Source organism: Centruroides sculpturatus, unplaced genomic scaffold (genome assembly GCF_000671375.1).
Source record: "Centruroides sculpturatus isolate CEXI.00-Female unplaced genomic scaffold, Cexi_2.0 scaffold212, whole genome shotgun sequence".
Taxonomy (NCBI): domain Eukaryota; kingdom Metazoa; phylum Arthropoda; class Arachnida; order Scorpiones; family Buthidae; genus Centruroides; species Centruroides sculpturatus.
Window position 1 is genome coordinate 383,467 of NW_019384356.1, and position 18,112 is coordinate 401,578.

The 18,112-nt window shown below is 33.1% G+C and overlaps 1 protein-coding gene and 2 non-coding genes across 3 annotated transcripts; 1 reads left to right on the forward strand and 2 right to left on the reverse strand.

The window, feature by feature from the left end:
- Positions 1-703: 703 nt before the first annotated feature.
- Positions 704-17,849, reverse strand: LOC111639752 (alcohol dehydrogenase class-3-like). The gene is made up of 8 exons (XM_023385696.1): positions 17,841-17,849; positions 15,094-15,195; positions 14,866-15,007; positions 4,227-4,365; positions 4,115-4,147; positions 1,019-1,076; positions 859-931; positions 704-741 (listed from the first exon to the last, which is right to left on the reverse strand). The coding sequence occupies exons 1-8, from the start codon at positions 17,847-17,849 to the stop codon at positions 704-706; spliced, it is 594 nt and encodes a 197-aa protein (XP_023241464.1).
- Positions 13,870-14,059, forward strand: LOC111639787. The gene has a single exon (XR_002759141.1). It is a non-coding gene; the product is annotated as a U2 spliceosomal RNA (small nuclear RNA).
- On the reverse strand, positions 17,245-17,430 carry LOC111639792. Its single transcript, XR_002759143.1, has one exon. It is a non-coding gene; the product is annotated as a U2 spliceosomal RNA (small nuclear RNA).
- Positions 17,850-18,112: the final 263 nt, after the last annotated feature.

Genomic DNA, 18,112 nt, shown 5'->3' on the forward strand with positions numbered 1-18,112 from the left:
AATCACAATTTTTTCAATACAAAAATATTCCTTCGGAAAACGTATTCCTTAATAATAGATAATTATTTCAATATGGGTGAAAAAGTTCGAAAAATCTATTTAAATCTAATTCAAAAATATTCCTTCGGAAAACGTATTCCTTAATAATAGATAATTATTTCAATATGGGTGAAAAAGTTCGAAAAGACTTCATAAATCTAATTTAAAAATATAAAATAAGAAAAAAAAACTCATCCTGTTCTGACTAGAAATGATTAAAAATATTGAAACAACACTAAAGACTAGTGTTGTTTGAATGTTTTTAATCACCTCTAAAGTTGGAACAGGCTGAGAGGCATTTTTGGTGTTTGGTCACATATATAATCCCTACCTAATAACCATGGCATCCAAGAACCATGTGGGAGCAACAAAGTGTAAGAGGAAGGTTTTAGTATCAATGATTGGGGTGAAAAAGGAGCTTATTGCAAATCACGACAATGGTACATGTGGTGGATCTAGTGGTCATGTTTAAGATGCCAAAGTCTTGTATGATGTGTGACTAGTAAATGCAATTTTCATTTTATTATGAAGTATTTATGCATTTTATTTATTATTTACATGTTTTAGTTTATTATTTAGGATTTTTAATTTTGTTATATTTTCCTTAAATTATGTGTATTTGCTGTTTAAGTTTATCAAATTTGGTATTGTTTAGGGTCTGCTCTCAGACCCTAAACAATACTGATTCACATTCCATTATTTCTAATGGGGAAAATTAATTCAGATTTTAAACAGTCTCCGAAATGAATTAAATTCAAAGTACGAGGCACCACCGTAAAAATAAATAATATTGTTTTTATTATGTTCTAACAAATTTACCTGCTGTCTGCGATGGATTAATGCCAACACCATCATCTGTAATAATAGCACTTGTAGCTGGAGGAACTTTAAACTGTAAATTAAACCTCCATTATTATTCAAATACTTTAAAGCAAAACCTACAAAGCTTTATATATAAAGATATAAATCAAAATCTCACCTCTTCAGCTGCAAATTTCAAAACTGCTGTGAATGGAGTTTGTTCAGGTACACTCAAACTATTAAATAAATAAAATTAATTAAAATATACTATTATAACTAAAAACCTTTTCACATTTTAATAATCTTTAGATGTAAAATAAAAATTTAAAAAGATACAGAATAACTTTGTGTACTAATACAATAATTAACAAAAGCCTTCTCGTTGCTTTTCTGTGAATTTTTACGTTTAAAGATAAATAAACTAAGAAACATTAATGACATTTATGCTTTTATAATTTATACTGTTTATGTTGCTGGATTTTTGGTGTTGGTATGTTTATTTTTGAGCTATATCCAGTTTTATGAATTGTTTATTTGCATATACAGTAAGACCCCACTTAATGCAGGGGGATGCGTTCCTAGAAGACAAAGCACTGAACAAGGTCATTTTAACAGAGTAAATAGGAATAGGGAAACATGCGACCAAAAATAAACAGATTTTAATTTAATTACTTTAAGTTATTTTTATATTAATTTGCATAATAATATATGTTAAATAATACAAACATATGCACACAGAAATGTATAATAATATATTAATAGTTCATTTTTGTGACGAAGATCCTGACTTTTCTGAAATTCTTGCTTTTTGCAATAAAGTCATGAAGTTTCATTTCCTGCTTTTTTCTTTCCTTGAGCAAATGTCGGTAGCGGAAGATTGCATCCAAAACGCCTCATTTTGCTTTTACAGTCCTTTCAAAATCTGGATCATTCGCTACAATCTGATCAACGATTTTGGTTATCGTTACCAAACTTTTACTAAGGAAATCTGCCGAAAAAATGCTTTGGGTTCTTTGTTTTCAGAATCACTATTTTCCAGTTGTACATGAATTCCTTGTTCTGCCAGTTCTTAAAGGTCGTCGTTGGTAAGGCTCTCACCAGAAACCTGCTGTAACTCCTTAATATCCTGCTTGTCTACATCTCCTAGTCCTGTTGTATCGATTAGGTTGAGTTTGGTCAACCTAACGATACAGCGATAGGCTCTTCTCGTTGAGAATTCTTGAATACCATCAGCCATAACTTCTTCCACATTTCATTTATGCATTTATCAATTAATTCTTGCCAAGCCAAGCCAATATTGCCTATGACATCCATGATGTTATATTTTTTCCAAAATTATACCAAACAAACATAGATTTAAAGAAAGTACACTTTTTTGCCACCTTTTTCTGATCGGTTCATGTTTGTAAATAATCATATTATGTACAAATCCATGAAATGCCGCAATAATTTAAATTGGCATAAATTTTGAGCGTTTTTTAGGCTTCAAGCAGACCGCATTATATTGAATCAACGTTAAGCGGGGTCTTACTGTATTTTGCTTATCTTCAAAGCTATTACTGATGTAATGGTCTTAAAAGATAAGAAATTTATTATTTGAATAAAGTGACTTTAAAGTAAATTAAATAGAAAAAAAATACACTTTACTCAAATAGTAAATTAATACAGTATTGAATTTTAAAACTTTGCTATGATATTTTTAAAATATAATACAAACTTCATAAAAAAATTTTTTTTTGATGTTAGTGATGAGTCAGAGGAAAAACCCATGACTCATAATTTTAAGTCAAAAGAAACTGGATTTCTATTTATAGAACTGAAGTGCAGAGATGTGGTTGTTACTTAAAATGAGACTGGAAAAAAATGCTAAAAAATAACATCAAAATTATGAAATTGAAGGAATTAGTCAGGTGTTTGATTAAATTAATCTAAAAAATTGTAAATGCTAATAACAAGTAAAATCGTCATTATGTCTGACCCTACTGGAGATATACAAGACCTCCATTATCTCCCCACCCCCTTGATCTTTTACCACCAAAATTTAATAGCATCAATCCCTCTAATAAACAAACCTCCCTGCAAAATTTCAGAAATGTTTGATAAAAAGCATGAGAGTTATTAAGCTTTAAAGAGTGAACAAAATTGTGCACCCCCCACACTAACATCCATACATACAGAAATTACCCCAAAATTTTTTTGCATTTCTGGATGTTTCAAGGTCTCAAGTGCAAAAATGTAAAAAACTTTGGGGGGTCATTTTTTGACCAATCGCCATATGAAACCTGTTATATATAACAGCCGGGAAAGTAAAAATTGGACATTAAGAATCAAAAGAATTAATAATTATGACCCAACAAAGTTGGTTATCATATGCAAATTGCCATCTTTAATATTTGTATTTAGAAAAAAAAATATGGAGCCACTCATAAGTAAAACTCTGAAAAATTAATTATATATCTTGCTAAATTAAGTAAGAAATAAAAATAAGGCAACACAATTATATAGTTCCAACAAATATTAAATGAATTTTAAGATATTTTTGGAAAAAATTCTTGGGCCTCTAGGTACAAAAGGTTGGGGTCCCTCTTTATAACTTTATAATAGCACAAGCTAATAATGTCTGATTGTAGCTATATAATTATTTATAAACTATGATATAACACAATTTCAAGGCCCTAAAATATGGTTTGAGAGCAATAATTGATAAGCTTTAGATGTGATCAGAATTGAATAAAACCTTCAACATAGAAAATTCAGAAAAATTTATTGAACAAATGCTTAGCAGTTTGCTATTGATTTCCTGTATTATTAACCAAGAATTTTTATTATTATTATTTTTTTAATTCTAATAGTGTAATACCNAATGAGCTGTCAAGGGGTACGCAAGTCGAAAAACGTTGAGAATCGCTGCCGTAGAAAATGTGTAAAATGCTCTAGGAAGACGAGTTGCATCCAGTCATCTTCCACCAAGAACCATGCAGAAACTTAAAAAGTTCTTGTTCAAGAATGGACTTGCTCAAGAAGCTCATATTCTTGAGGTTCTTGAGCTTCTTGAGCAAGTCTTGTTCTTGAGCAAAAGTTCTTGTTCAAGAATGGACTTGTTCAAGAAGCTCATGCTTGTTTACAACGTTTATCAGTTCTGCTCTCACAGAACTGATAAACGTTGTAAACAAGCATGAGCAATTGTTACGCTCACTTTTTGAATGCATATTTTCGTATGTTTGTACGTACATTATCGTAAACGTATATCCAAAATTGTAAATTTCGTAGTTACTTCTCGTGTTTCATAAGAACGATAGTTCTCAATCTGAAATTAAAATCAGTTATTTAAATTTTTATAATTCGAATAATAATCATAAATAGTAAAATTATACGAAATGACATACGATTCGCCAGTTTTTAAGAAATCAAATCCTTTATTAATATCATCTAAAGAAATCACTTGAGTAATCAGATTATCTGTAGGAAGTTTTCCTTCCAAATACTCGTCCACCATTTTTGGTATGTCAGTCAGACCTTTACTATCTAAAGAAACATATAAACAGGGTGTATTTTTTATCTTGAGACAATGAAATAACTTAATTGGATATCATTATTTTGGAAAAAAGTTTAGACCAGTGTTTCTCAACGGGGGCGATATCGCTCCCATGTGGACGTTTTTCCATGTTGAGGGGGCGATAAGTAACTATTTATATTTTGGGGCGCGAAAAACAATTTTCTGGGCGATATAGTAAAACATTATATTAAGAATAATTAGATATTTTATTTGTTATATCGTACAATAATTAAACAAATAACATTATACTAGTATTATACTTANCTTACTGTATTTTGCTTATCTTCAAAGCTATTACTGATGTAATGGTCTTAAAAGATAAGAAATTTATTATTTGAATAAAGTGACTTTAAAGTAAATTAAATAGAAAAAAAATACACTTTACTCAAATAGTAAATTAATACAGTATTGAATTTTAAAACTTTGCTATGATATTTTTAAAATATAATACAAACTTCATAAAAAAATTTTTTTTTGATGTTAGTGATGAGTCAGAGGAAAAACCCATGACTCATAATTTTAAGTCAAAAGAAACTGGATTTCTATTTATAGAACTGAAGTGCAGAGATGTGGTTGTTACTTAAATTGAGACTGGAAAAAATGCTAAAAAATAACATCAAAATTATGAAATTGAAGGAATTAGTCAGGTGTTTGATTAAATTAATCTAAAAAATTGTAAATGCTAATAACAAGTAAAATCGTCATTATGTCTGACCCTACTGGAGATATACAAGACCTCCATTATCTCCCCACCCCCTTGATCTTTTACCACCAAAATTTAATAGCATCAATCCCTCTAATAAACAAACCTCCCTGCAAAATTTCAGAAATTTTTGATAAAAAGCATGAGAGTTATTAAGCTTTAAAGAGTGAACAAAATTGTGCACCCTCACACTAACATCCATACATACAGAAATTACCCCAAAAATGTAAAAAACTTTGGGGGGTCATTTATTGACCAATCGCCATATGAAACCTGTTATATATAACAGCCGGGAAAGTAAAAATTGGACATTAAGAATCAAAAGAATTAATAATTATGACCCAACAAAGTTGGTTATCATATGCAAATTGCCATCTTTAATATTTGTATTTAGAAAAAAAAATATGGAGCCACTCATAAGTAAAACTCTGAAAAATTAATTATATATCTTGCTAAATTAAGTAAGAAATAAAAATAAGGCAACACAATTATATAGTTCCAACAAATATTAAATGAATTTTAAGATATTTTTGGAAAAAATTCTTGGGCCTCTAGGTACAAAAGGTTGGGGTCCCTCTTTATAACTTTATAATAGCACAAGCTAATAATGTCTGATTGTAGCTATATAATTATTTATAAACTATGATATAACACAATTTCAAGGCCCTAAAATATGGTTTGAGAGCAATAATTGATAAGCTTTAGATGTGATCAGAATTGAATAAAACCTTCAACATAGAAAATTCAGAAAAATTTATTGAACAAATGCTTAGCAGTTTGCTATTGATTTCCTGTATTATTAACCAAGAATTTTTATTATTATTATTTTTTTAATTCTAATATAGTAATACCTCGACTTACACTACACCAACTTATGCAATTTTCAAATCTCGTCAATTCGTCTTTTGTTTGAGCGCCACGCAACTCTTGATTACTCACTCCCCCACACTATTGTTCGGCTTACATGTTCAGACGTGTCGTGCAGAATCGACACATAACCACAATTTATTTTGTGTTATTTATTTCTGTGTTTGTTATATCTATGGAGACTTGAGAGACTCTATGTGGTGATTTCTTGTAACCATGAACAAATCAAAAGACAAGATAAGATTAACAAGAACATTTATTAGCTTACATACATCCGACTTGGATTTTACACAAATTACGAAATTATACCCCAACTTACGTGGTTATTGCTCGGTCCCACCTATCGCATAAGTTTGGGATATTACTGTATTTGTATTCCTGACATAAATTTTTTGCAAGACATAAGCATGCATGGATAATCTGCAAACCAAACTAGATAAGCTACATGTGGATAATTGAGAATGTATACTGCAGTTATATCAACATAGAAAGTTTTCCAGAGACAAACCAAGCATATTTTTCAGATAAAGTTATTTTGTTTAATAAGTTTTGGTCACAAATTTATGGAATGTTTTACTTGATTCCAGGTGGTCATTTGCCTTGTTTAATCCCTGCCAAGGACACTCACGAATAAGGCAATGCAATTCAAAGTCAATCTGTCAAAAGGTGTCTCCCAGGAGGACTTTCTATGAGAAACTAGCCCTTATTTCAATGTTAAACACATGAAGAAAACTCAGAAATGCATTCTATTAGTCAGGTGCAAACGCAAGATCAACTACCAATGTTTAACGGTTTTATCTACTTTGCTACTGACGAGGTATCTACTAATGCTAAACTGCTTTTCTGTAGTTTGTAGGATGTTTGTAAAACTTCAAACCTTTATTAGTTTTTAGTCTTTAATTTGTAATATCTTTTAGTAACTGTATAGTTCAATACCGACTAAAAACTTAATTCATATTTACATAGACAATCAAATAATTTTTCCTAATAGCAAAATAATTAAAATCTAAATGTTCGTCAATTAAAAAAAACCAAAACAAAAGAATACTAAATTTTTCTAGGCTGTTTTTATGTTATATCTTATAAATTTTAACTAACCAACCATGTAATTTGGTTTAAAGATAAGTTAGTCCTCTCTCTACTTATATATACAAATAAGTATAGACTACAAGTAATTTAATGGTCAAAAACATTTGTTCTAATAAATAAAGTCAAAGTTAAATATCAAGGTGCATTTCTCTGTTAAATTTCTTGTTTATATTCCTTATAGTCATGAACTATTTTAAACCAAGATGAAAACTTAAGGAATTGATCGTGTCAGATGAAATGTTCTTGAGAAATTTTCTTTCACAATACCCCAGAGCAAAGTGTTACACGTTACATCTGAATTTCAAGTCAACTACAATATCGGATCCAACTTCTAATTTGCATCAAAAATTCTCTAACTGGAAGACCCAAAACTAAATTTCATATTTAGTGACTTTGTGGCCATATTGCATAATTGTCTTCTTATCAGAATTAGCTATTACTCTAATTGGAAAATAATTTTTATATAGAGGAAAAAGTGGCATTATGGAACTCTGCTGGTATTATGGAACCACTCCATTTCGAACTAATAATAAAGGCGAACTGTAGCGGATTGTGGCCGAACTGAACTAGGCAGACATTCATAGCAAGGGGAAAACCCATTTCACTTCAGTTAAACGGTTGTCCGTAGTGAATCAGCAAATTTGTTTTTTTCAAAATTCGAAAGTTTTGAATGCTAAGTGAATTTAATTATTTTTAAAATATAAGTTGTATTGTTGTAAGTTCACTGGTGCATGTATTCTGTTCCAGAGACTTAGGGGTACATATTAATCTGTGTGATGTTCACATTTTTTAAAATTTGGTCTTGACAGACATAAGTTAATTCAAGATGGCGATGCCACTGGTGCTTTTAAGGAACCCAACTCCTCTGAATTCTCTATTTGCAAGCAGACATTCGTCCAGAGCAATTTGTGAAAAAGACACTAGGTAGAAAGCCAATTCTTCGTCAGAATATCGAAAAAGAGCTGCTGGAATATATATTGTTGATGGAGGTCATATTTTTCTATTATAAAAGCATTTTTTCGATAAAATATATTGGAGTAAATAATTTTGTAATTATTTAACATTCTTTGTACTTTCCTATTTGTTTTTGGATACATTAAAGCATTTTTTGAAAACATACAGTAAGGTTCCATATTACCACCCGATTTTCTCTAAGCCTACTTTCGGACTTTTTGTACAAAAGCCTTCAAAAACCATACTTATAATTACACTAGCGAAAAATCCAATTAGGAACATTTAGTTTAATAGTTACCAGTACTTTTTTCACAAGAAATGTGGGTGTAGTTATGATACCTTGTTTACAATTCACTAAAATGAAAATGGGGTTCCATAATACCATCTTCTCCTCTATACTGAAAAAATTACATTCAATAATCTAATTTCTTCAATGTAAATGTCCTAAAATAAATGATTTTAGAACTAATAATAAGAATAATGTAGTAAATAAAATTTAAACTATCTTTTTCTACAATAATGAAGTCATTTATAATTTGCAATATAAGATGGCAACACAAATGTTTAACACATTTCGATGTCACGTTCGAGATACAAACATTAACTACTTAGGTACGAATCATCAATATCTGTGTCTAACTGCACAAAAAATGAATAGAACACATAGGGTCTTCCAAAATAAATGCCATCATTTCTGTAATTACGTTAATTATTATCCGAGAAGTACGAGACGTGCACTAATCAACGGAGTAACCATCACGTTTCGTCTTTCGTCCGCATTCGAACAATTTGCCATCTACCTCTAAAAAGCGCCGTAAGCAAAAGCGGCGAGTCCGCAACAGAGAAGGCATTTTCTGTTCCTCAAAGGCAAAAATCTACAGTGGAAAGTCCGAATCCACCGTCGCGCAACACGAGTAATTTACGGGAGCTAAAAAAATTCCGGCTTTCGCAGAAGGAGTGACAACGGGGTATGCCGTAGCAGCGCACGCAAAGAATTTAAACATCGGTCGGACGCGTGCCACGCAACACGAGGCGCATACGCCACACGCCGAGAAACCGTAACGGGTAAACGTAAAACTCGAACACTTTTCAAATGTTTTAAATTATATCACAACATAATTACAATCCCTTAAAACGGTAGCATTCATTTTGGAAGACCCTGTATTTAATTCGGCCATTAAATGGCATAGCAACAGATGTAAACACGAAATAGACAATGCAACCAAAACGTTGGCAGTAACGCTTCTATTTCAAACATGGCGTCAAAATGACGATGCTGAACAATTAAAGAACAGTGCCATCTCTTTATATAAACAAACTTTTCCAATGCATTACTTTTAGTTTTCACGTCTTAAGAACATACAACTATTCTATACGTACTGTATAGCGTATCTACTAATGCTAAACTGCTTTTCTGTAGTTTGTAGGATGTTTGTAAAACTTCAAACCTTTATTAGTTTTTAGTCTTTAATTTGTAATATCTTTTAGTNGTTCGACGAGAGTGACCGAAAAGTTGTAAATTTTGGAAATTTCTGAGGACACTTGGTCCTAAAACGAATTAGTTAGAAAACAAATGACTATTAAGATTAACGTATTTAGATTTTTACAGCTATGATGAGAAACGTTTAAAATCTACAACCTTGTCGCATCCTTTGAGGTATACTAGTGATGCGACGAAAGAGGTATTTGACATTGACCGGTATCGGCACCCCGGGGATTTGGCAGTCCGCGTGTATGCGCGCGCTCTGCAAACGTCTTCGATTCCATCCATTAGACACTGGTAGGGAGCTATTTGACTAAGTGCATTGTTTTAAGATTTAATAAGAATATTTTGTATTTTTATGTACGTTTCTTTACAAAGCTATATCTATATATATATAAATGAATGTATGTCTGTGCGTCTGTCCTTCATGCATTACCACACCGTTTATCCGATTGCCACGAAACTTTGGGAAGTTGTTTAATATACCCCCGCGAAGGTTTCTGGCATAGTACATTTATCCTACGATATATGGCGCGCGTGTATACGAGCATTTTACCGTGTGTTCGATCGATTTCAAATTGCGAAGACCATTTCCCCCTCCAAAAAATATCTCTATATATGCATTTTTTATTTACGATATTTGTAATCATTTTTGTTTAATCACTTTATTTCAACTTTTTTTTGCTAATTATGTATTCGCTCGAACTTCGTTAAAACATTAACTGTATCCCGAACAACAACCGAAGTTGTAGAAGGAAATTCTCCTATTTTACCGATCTAGGGATCCCGTTTTCCAAATTTTAATATCGACTCAAACAATTTAAAAAGACAAATTACAATAAAACGGTTTATTATCCAACTATCAGAAATTTCACAACACGCCAAGGAAGAGAGGAAGGAGCAATTAAATAGTTAAAATTATAAAGGATTAAAAAANTGCCACTAACGCTTCTATTTCAAACATGGCGTCAAAATGACGATGCTGAACAATTAAAGAACAGTGCCATCTCTTTATATAAACAAACTTTTCCAATGTATTACTTTTAGTTTTCACGTCTTAAGAACATACAACTACTCTATAGGTACTGTATAGCAGATATTATTCTAATAGCAGATATAGCAGATATTATTCTATTGTTCCTTGAAAGCATTTCCTCATCGACAAGGTTTATTTTTTTATATTTAATAGTTTATAAATTTATAAAAAATATATCAGTAAAATCAGTTTTTGGATTAATACTCAGATATTTTTAATAATTTACTTGGAATTAAATTAAAAAAAAAAAAAAAACACTTACACTTTATACGGTAATTTTGGATCGGCAGTCTGCGTTATTTTGAACGTAACCTTTGACCTGAAATTATACAATAAAAATAATCATTTCAAATATTTAATCGAGTTTGACAATTCGCATTTTTACTGTAAAAAAACAAAATATGTTCAGAACTCACATGTTTCTCCGAATAACCTAAAATTCTCGTGTGACGTCAAGACACAAGAACTGTTACGAAACTAACTCTTCGTTATTAGACTAATTAAATAAAATATTAATTAAATATTAAAACATAATTTTAAAATATATTATAAATAAAATTATATTAATTAAATTAAATTGAAAGAAAATAATTTAATGTAAAATATTAGATTATTTCTCCGAGAAATTTTTATGTATTTTACTTCCACCCCCCTTTAAAGGAATCTTTCTGAAGTCCATTGTGCGGCCAAAAACTTCCTGGGGCTCTATTATTCGAATCCATGACGGATCCTCGGAGCAGCTGGCTGACGACTATACGCCTCGTATTATCAGAATTGAGAGATATACTGTAGTAAGTTCAAGAAACGAGCAGTTAATTAAGTAGGCATAGGCACAATCCATTGGTTTGCTTACTTAATCGCTTGTTTCTCAAAACCGTCCCTGGTCACAGAGTTACGGTTTAGAATAGAATTAATGTATCAAGTAGTCGATAGCCGGTGTTCAAATCACTCCGCAACGGTACGAAGCTGTTTTATCCATTTCGTTGGTAGATTGGATTGGATTATTTTGGTTACGGCAACGCGATACGTGGGCGATGTGCCGATGGGGATGCCATCCGGTAAAACTTTCTAACGGAAACAGCCTCTACTTAGGTGTTATAAACGTGAAGAAAACCCGGAAAGCTCCACGTCCGTTGGAGAGAAGCGAACCCGCGACCAATTCAGTAGTTTTATCCATTTGGCCACCGAAATGAATGAAAAGATTTTAAAAAACATTTAGGAGTATACTATAGATAGAGGCGACGATAGATGTAAGGAATTGCACAGGGGCAGTTGGTTTTTTCTGGGGATTTTTCCCGAGAAAAGCCGGGTACTTCAAGTAGCAAAAACTTTTGCAAGGCAGATTGTTTCCTTTCTGCACTTTCCTCCAAAGATTTCTTAATCCGCTATTGCATGCAGACTTAAAATTTCACACACCATACAATCTTATCAATAACTATACTATTTCAGTGATATTAATACTGTAATTGGACTGCAATTTTAAAAAAATTATAGACCTATTTAATTTCGAGAACAGAGTTAGATACATGAAAATCAACACCAGATATAGAAACATTAGAGGCAGGAGGCACCGAATAACTATATACGAACTTCCGATGCAAACCGGAAGTCGCGTTATTTCAATTTCAAACTCCCCCCGAATGGTGTTAGATGATCGGCACGAGTCTATTGTTAAAGAAAAAGTACGATGTACAGGGGCAAGCCACTACTAATTTGAAGTGGATAATTTAGATTAAATTAACTAAAAATATGATTAAAAATTGCAACCCGGCATTTTGACGATGTCACAATAAATAATTGCTCGTTTCTATACGCTATACTCGATCGAAACACGACGAAATTTTATGCTCGCTGAATCGAGTTTATTTAATTATTTAGAATATTTTTATAATACTGGGTGCATGTTATAAACGTCAAAGTTTTGCATAAATCGAATTTTTATTTATGTAAAACTTCAGCACATAATAATAATCGGAATTGTTTTTAAAGATGCAATTTAGATGTAACATACATACAATAGGGAGTGTTAACTTGAATAATCTTCATCAAATAAAACGAATCTTTTATTATTATTATGTTTTATTTGTAATGTAAAGTACAAGTCGACTCCCCTATAACACTGTTGATTATTCCGTTTTATATGAGTTCCATGTTGTACGAGTCTCAGATTTTACAAATACGGGAACCATTCATAGCCAGGCATAAGTATTTGTAAAATCTAAGTGACTCGTACAACATGGAATTCATATAAAACGGAATAATCAACAGTGTTATAGGGGGGTCGACTGTAATTGATACCAGTGGTATTTTAAGCAAACCTTGCTCTTTGATGATAAAATTTAAAATTAGAATTTACCGAAGTTTGTTCGAAACCAAATAAAAACAGCAGAATTCGTTAGTCTCATTTAAAATAATTCAAGCAGATATTTACAACGCATATACCAATTTTTTTCATTTCTCCACACCCGCAAAAAGCCTCCCTAAAAAACAACGGTTCAGAAAGAGAAAACGAACACACAAAGACATTTCAGAAACCTCTAAAATAAAAGTTACAGAAAGATAGAAAATGGAACACCCGCCTGCGATTCAAACGACCATATGTACTGTACAGTATACTGTTTTCCTTCGCCAAACAATGCAGAAAAAAAAATAATAAAGTTAACAAAATAATAATGCGAACGATTGCAAAAAAACTCAGAAAAAACAAACAATGTAATAAAAAAACCTTTAAATAAGGTTTAAACTTTAAAAATATATTCAAAAATCAGATGCCAAAAGTTTAAAGAACGAGTCGAAAAGTGACCCCGCTGACAGTATATCGAACTATCGTGCCGCCCTCCGTATATCTTCTATTTGCCCTGTCTTTCTCTACTCGTAGACAACGATAAATTCGGTATTCGAATTTCTACGTATAAGTAAGTCTACGACAAACTGTCTAATGAGACGGAAAAGACGAAGATTATTATCATTACTAGAGGATATTAGAGATATATTCGGAGCTAAAAGCTAAGGCGAGGGATGGAGACTACCGGAGAAGAGAACAAAACTATACCCAAGTGAAGAAGACAGAACAATGGAGCGTGACGTCTACGACACTACATGTCCAAGCTGCAGTTCATTTCCTATGGATGATTAAAAATGAAATTGTATTTTCAAGTTTATAAGATAAGGCTAGTGTATAACATCCATTAAATCGATGCTATTTACGATTCGGATTGATTTCAGTTTAGACGATTTATTTCTAAACACACTATTTTGCTGTATTTCAAACCGCGACATAACTACACCTGTAACTCCGATATCACCGAGAGAAGTAGCAGAAAATTTCGGAAATGCACTTTATCGCTTCCTGGCCCCAGGCTAAGATCATTTGTAGTATCTGTTCTAATCAGCTTGATATCTGATTCGCTTCCACCGGAAGCTTTTCGATATTAAACTGTTTTTTGGAAACTGGCGAAGAGTTGGAGCTTGCTTCTCCTTTGCCTCGGGTTGACTCGGACTTGCACTTTTTCCGAGAACGGCCCATACCCTGCGGGGTAATAAATTAATAAAAATTAGACAATAACAAACTCTACTATACTTTGATTGAAGTCCACTAAAAGTATTGCTGTCATAATTAGTATACGGCTCGTTTTCTTGAAAATGACCCAGGCCTATATACGGCAGCCATGCCAATCAAGGTCGCTTCCTTCTTTTCTCTACTCTCTCATACACTCATAGAGTAAATGTTTATATGTAAATAGAGTAAAGAGCAACAAGCATTGATAATAGTACACATACAACAACTACTATTAATGATACTACAGACACTTCCTCATCCNTTCATATACTTCATCAGTTCCTGATCCTGACTTGACTGATGCTTTGATTTTCTTAATTTCCTTCCTATATGCATTTCTGATGTTATTAATTTTTTACACTTTTTTTTGTTAGCATTTGGCTCAATGTCCTTCAATTTTTCAATTAAACCTAAATAGGCAACTTCTTTTTTGCTTTTGTCATAATAATCTTTACTTTTAACATTTGAAAGGCGTGGTTTACTTTCGTAAATCTTTTAAAATTCTTCTGAACATTCACGGGACGATTTTTCTCACTCAGAGGCCTCACAACTGAACGGAAACGACGACACACACGTCATGGCGATCCAAACTGTGCAGGAAAATCAAATGGCTTTTCGTTTCTACTCCGGCGGCCTGTACAGGCCGCCGAAACTGTACAGTTTTCCCCCACACACTATAACAGTAATTCCTCAAGGTCAGGCCAACGCAGTTATTCCTCAAAGGATTTCCTTAACGTGTTTGGGCCCCTTAAGAATTATTATTATTTTTAATTGTCACCGGGTCGTATTGATTTCACTTCTGCTCCAACACTTTCTACGATTCCGGCTGCTTCATGGCCCAAAAGAACAGGAAAGTATTGTTTGGGATCAAATCCATTAAGGAAACTTTCATCTGAATGGCAAACACCAGTAGATATTATCTATAATGGATTAAAAGTAATAATAATGTATGGTTTATGTATACTTCAAACAATATATAAATTAAAATTTATATTTTAATGCTTACTTTCACACGAACTTCGTCTTTCTCTGGAACAGCAACTTCTATTGTCTCAATAGATAGAGGCTTACCCAGTGACCATGCTACAGCAGCCTTACATTTAATTGGCTAAAACAATATAAAACTTATATTTGGTAACATCTATAATATAATCGAGACGGGTTGATGATAATGATAATAATAATAAGTGCAGAGCCCAAACGGTTAGGAGTTGAAAGTTGAAATTTGGTACATAGATAGGGTACGTCATTAAAACGCACACTAAGAAGGGATTTTTCGAAATTCCTCCCCACGGGGGAGAGGGACAGGATTAAGGCTTAACACTTCTATCAACAATGCAAGTGTTAAGTAACAATGGAAATGTTAAGTAACAATGGCGGTGTTAGGTAACAATGGAAGTGTTAAGTAACAATGGTATTGTTAAGAGAAAGCGACGTGCAAGATTTACAGGCGCAGATGCAGTTCTTTCGTTTTCGCGGGAAATCGAACATATTTTTACAACCATCTAAAAGTTCTCTAATTAGTCTGGAAACAAGGGGACCCAATTCTTGCATTCTGTGAAAACGGGTAAGGTTGACTGTAACGTAATAATCTTTATCTTAGTTATCGTTACTTTTGTTCGAGCAACGCCGGGCCCACCTGCTAGCGAGTTAAAATTACTCAATTTTTCCGACTTCGAAGAAACTCAAAACACACCGAAGACAGGCCGGAAAATTACAGAATAAACGCAATTGTTTATTTTACTGCCATTGGGGTCGCTTTTTGACACTTTTCTAAACTTCTGTCATCATCTGAGTTAGAAAGCATTTCTCTAGGTTTTAAAAATTCTTTTAGTATTGAATACGTTGTTTCTTGTGTTAACTTATTCAAATAGCTTCAATCCCGCCTTTACTGTTGAGATGCAAACTCTCTCGTTGCTGGAGTTAGTCTGGAAGCCATTTCGTGAGAGGATTCCCCATAGTAATTGTGTAACAGAAATTGACGGTGCGTGCAGCAGCGATACATTCAGGAAATAATGTTTTGCCTTCCACGACCGTATTCAGTAAAGCCTTTTGCCAACAACATAATTCTTCGGGCTGCACATGCGTGAATAGTGTTTCTAAGGAATGTCTCTGGCACGTTGCCACACGTCCTTAAACGGATTTGTGCATCGAGTATTTATGTAGCCAGATGGGACACCAGCAGCAGAACTAAGAATATTATTTACTAGACGATTCAAAACAATAGTTACATCTCTGGACAAATATGTTATAGGAAAGCGTACTATGCCTGTATACTTTCATGTCCTACCGTATTGCCATAGATATCCAGACAAGAGAGGCTCTACAAGCCGTGCCGAATTAAGTTTCTAGCGGGCTCTTTTATATCTACACTAGCAGGTGGGCCCGGCGTTGCTCGGCCAAAAGTAACGATAACTAAGATAAAGATTATTACGTTACAGTCAACCTTACCCGTTTTCACAGAATGCAAGAATTAAGTCCCCTATTTCCAGACTAATTAGAGAATTTTTAGATGGGTCTAAAAATATGTTCGATTTCCCGCAAAAACGAAAAAAACTGCATCTGCATCTTGCACGTTGCTTTCTCTTAACAATTCCATTGTTACGTAGCATTTCCATTGTTGACACTTCCATTGTTACGTAGCATTTCCATTGTTGACACTTCCATTGTTACTTAACACTTCCATTGTTACTTAGCACTTCCATTGTTACGTGTTATTGTTTTAGCACTGAAGAGGGACTGGAAAATATTAGACCAGCCCGAAATGCATTTGATGTAGTTTTTACAAAATAAATTTAATTTGCCATTAAAATTGCTGTGAGATTTGTCTACCAAGAATAATTTTGGATTACAGAGACTAAAATCGTCATATTAGCATTCGCTTTGTCAGCTTATATCAGTGACCGATTCGTTTGACCAATCAGAATGAGTGTTCGCTGTAACTCACTGACCCTATCGCAAATATTTAACTTTTTAAATCTGTCTGACTGGTGTTGGCATGACAACAATAATAGTACCGTTTCATGAGAACACAATTGGATATCGTTCCAATCCGTTCTAGTGTGAAATCGCCCGGCCAGAGAAGATGGTAAAAAGTAGACGATTAATATATTAATATCAAACATATTTCTAATCTTTATTGAGTTATCACCCCATTGGGGTGTGGGCTATTCTCGGAAACAGTGCAAATCCGAGCCAACCCGCGACAAAGGAGGAGCAAGCTCCAACCTTTCGCCAGTTTCCAAAAATCAATTTAACATCGAAACTTCTGGTAGAAGCGAATCAGATATTAAGCTGATTAGAACAGATTTTAATAATAGTTTATTAATTACTTTATAGAGAGTTACATGGAACAACATGTTCAAGTCAACATTAAAGTCTTGCAGTATACATGGTAGTAAATTGGTATAAAACACGCGGGGAATATACAGAAGGGGTGGAGGTAGCTGGCAAAACGCGACAATATGTACAGTGTTACCAGAGGGTGGTACCAATTACACAGTTGTAAATACAAGACACATACAGAGAATAACGGAAGCATGGTAACATTTAGTAGAATATTTGGGTATCCGTAGAATAATAAAAGTGAATGAACAGATATATGCGTACAATATATATAAACTTGACGCGTTACAGATCGATTACTTGGTAGAGTAATACCCGATATAAGATAAAAGGTGATACATTATTAACCGATAATATGATAGTTTTACAAAAATGTAGTACTGGCAGCTGGGCTGAAGGTGTTTATACCTGAAACATGAGTTACAGGGAAGGAGATATACAAGCAGTGGTTACGTAGACAAGGCAGATAGAGGACATCATGGTAGCAGGCAGGACACAGAGACCGTTAGAAAGCTAGGGCGGATAAGTGTCATCATTGAAGTAGATCTCATCATTTATAATTTTAAAAATGTCGTCACTGTTTTTGTAGTTTTTGCTGTATTCCTCTTTCGTCATGTTTTTGATATCACTCCAGATTTTAAATTTAGCATCCTGTTTGATTTTGGTGACTATCCAAGTTG

Bases quoted from the DNA above. Each gene is read 5' to 3' on its own strand.
- LOC111639752 (XM_023385696.1), bottom strand. The intron at 15,008-15,093 runs GTAAGCATTAAA...AATCCATTATAG, and splicing joins AAGACGAAGTTCGTGTGAAA to ATAATATCTACTGGTGTTTG. The intron at 1,077-4,114 runs GTAACTACGAAA...TTTATTTAATAG, and splicing joins GTTCTTATGAAACACGAGAA to TTTGAGTGTACCTGAACAAA.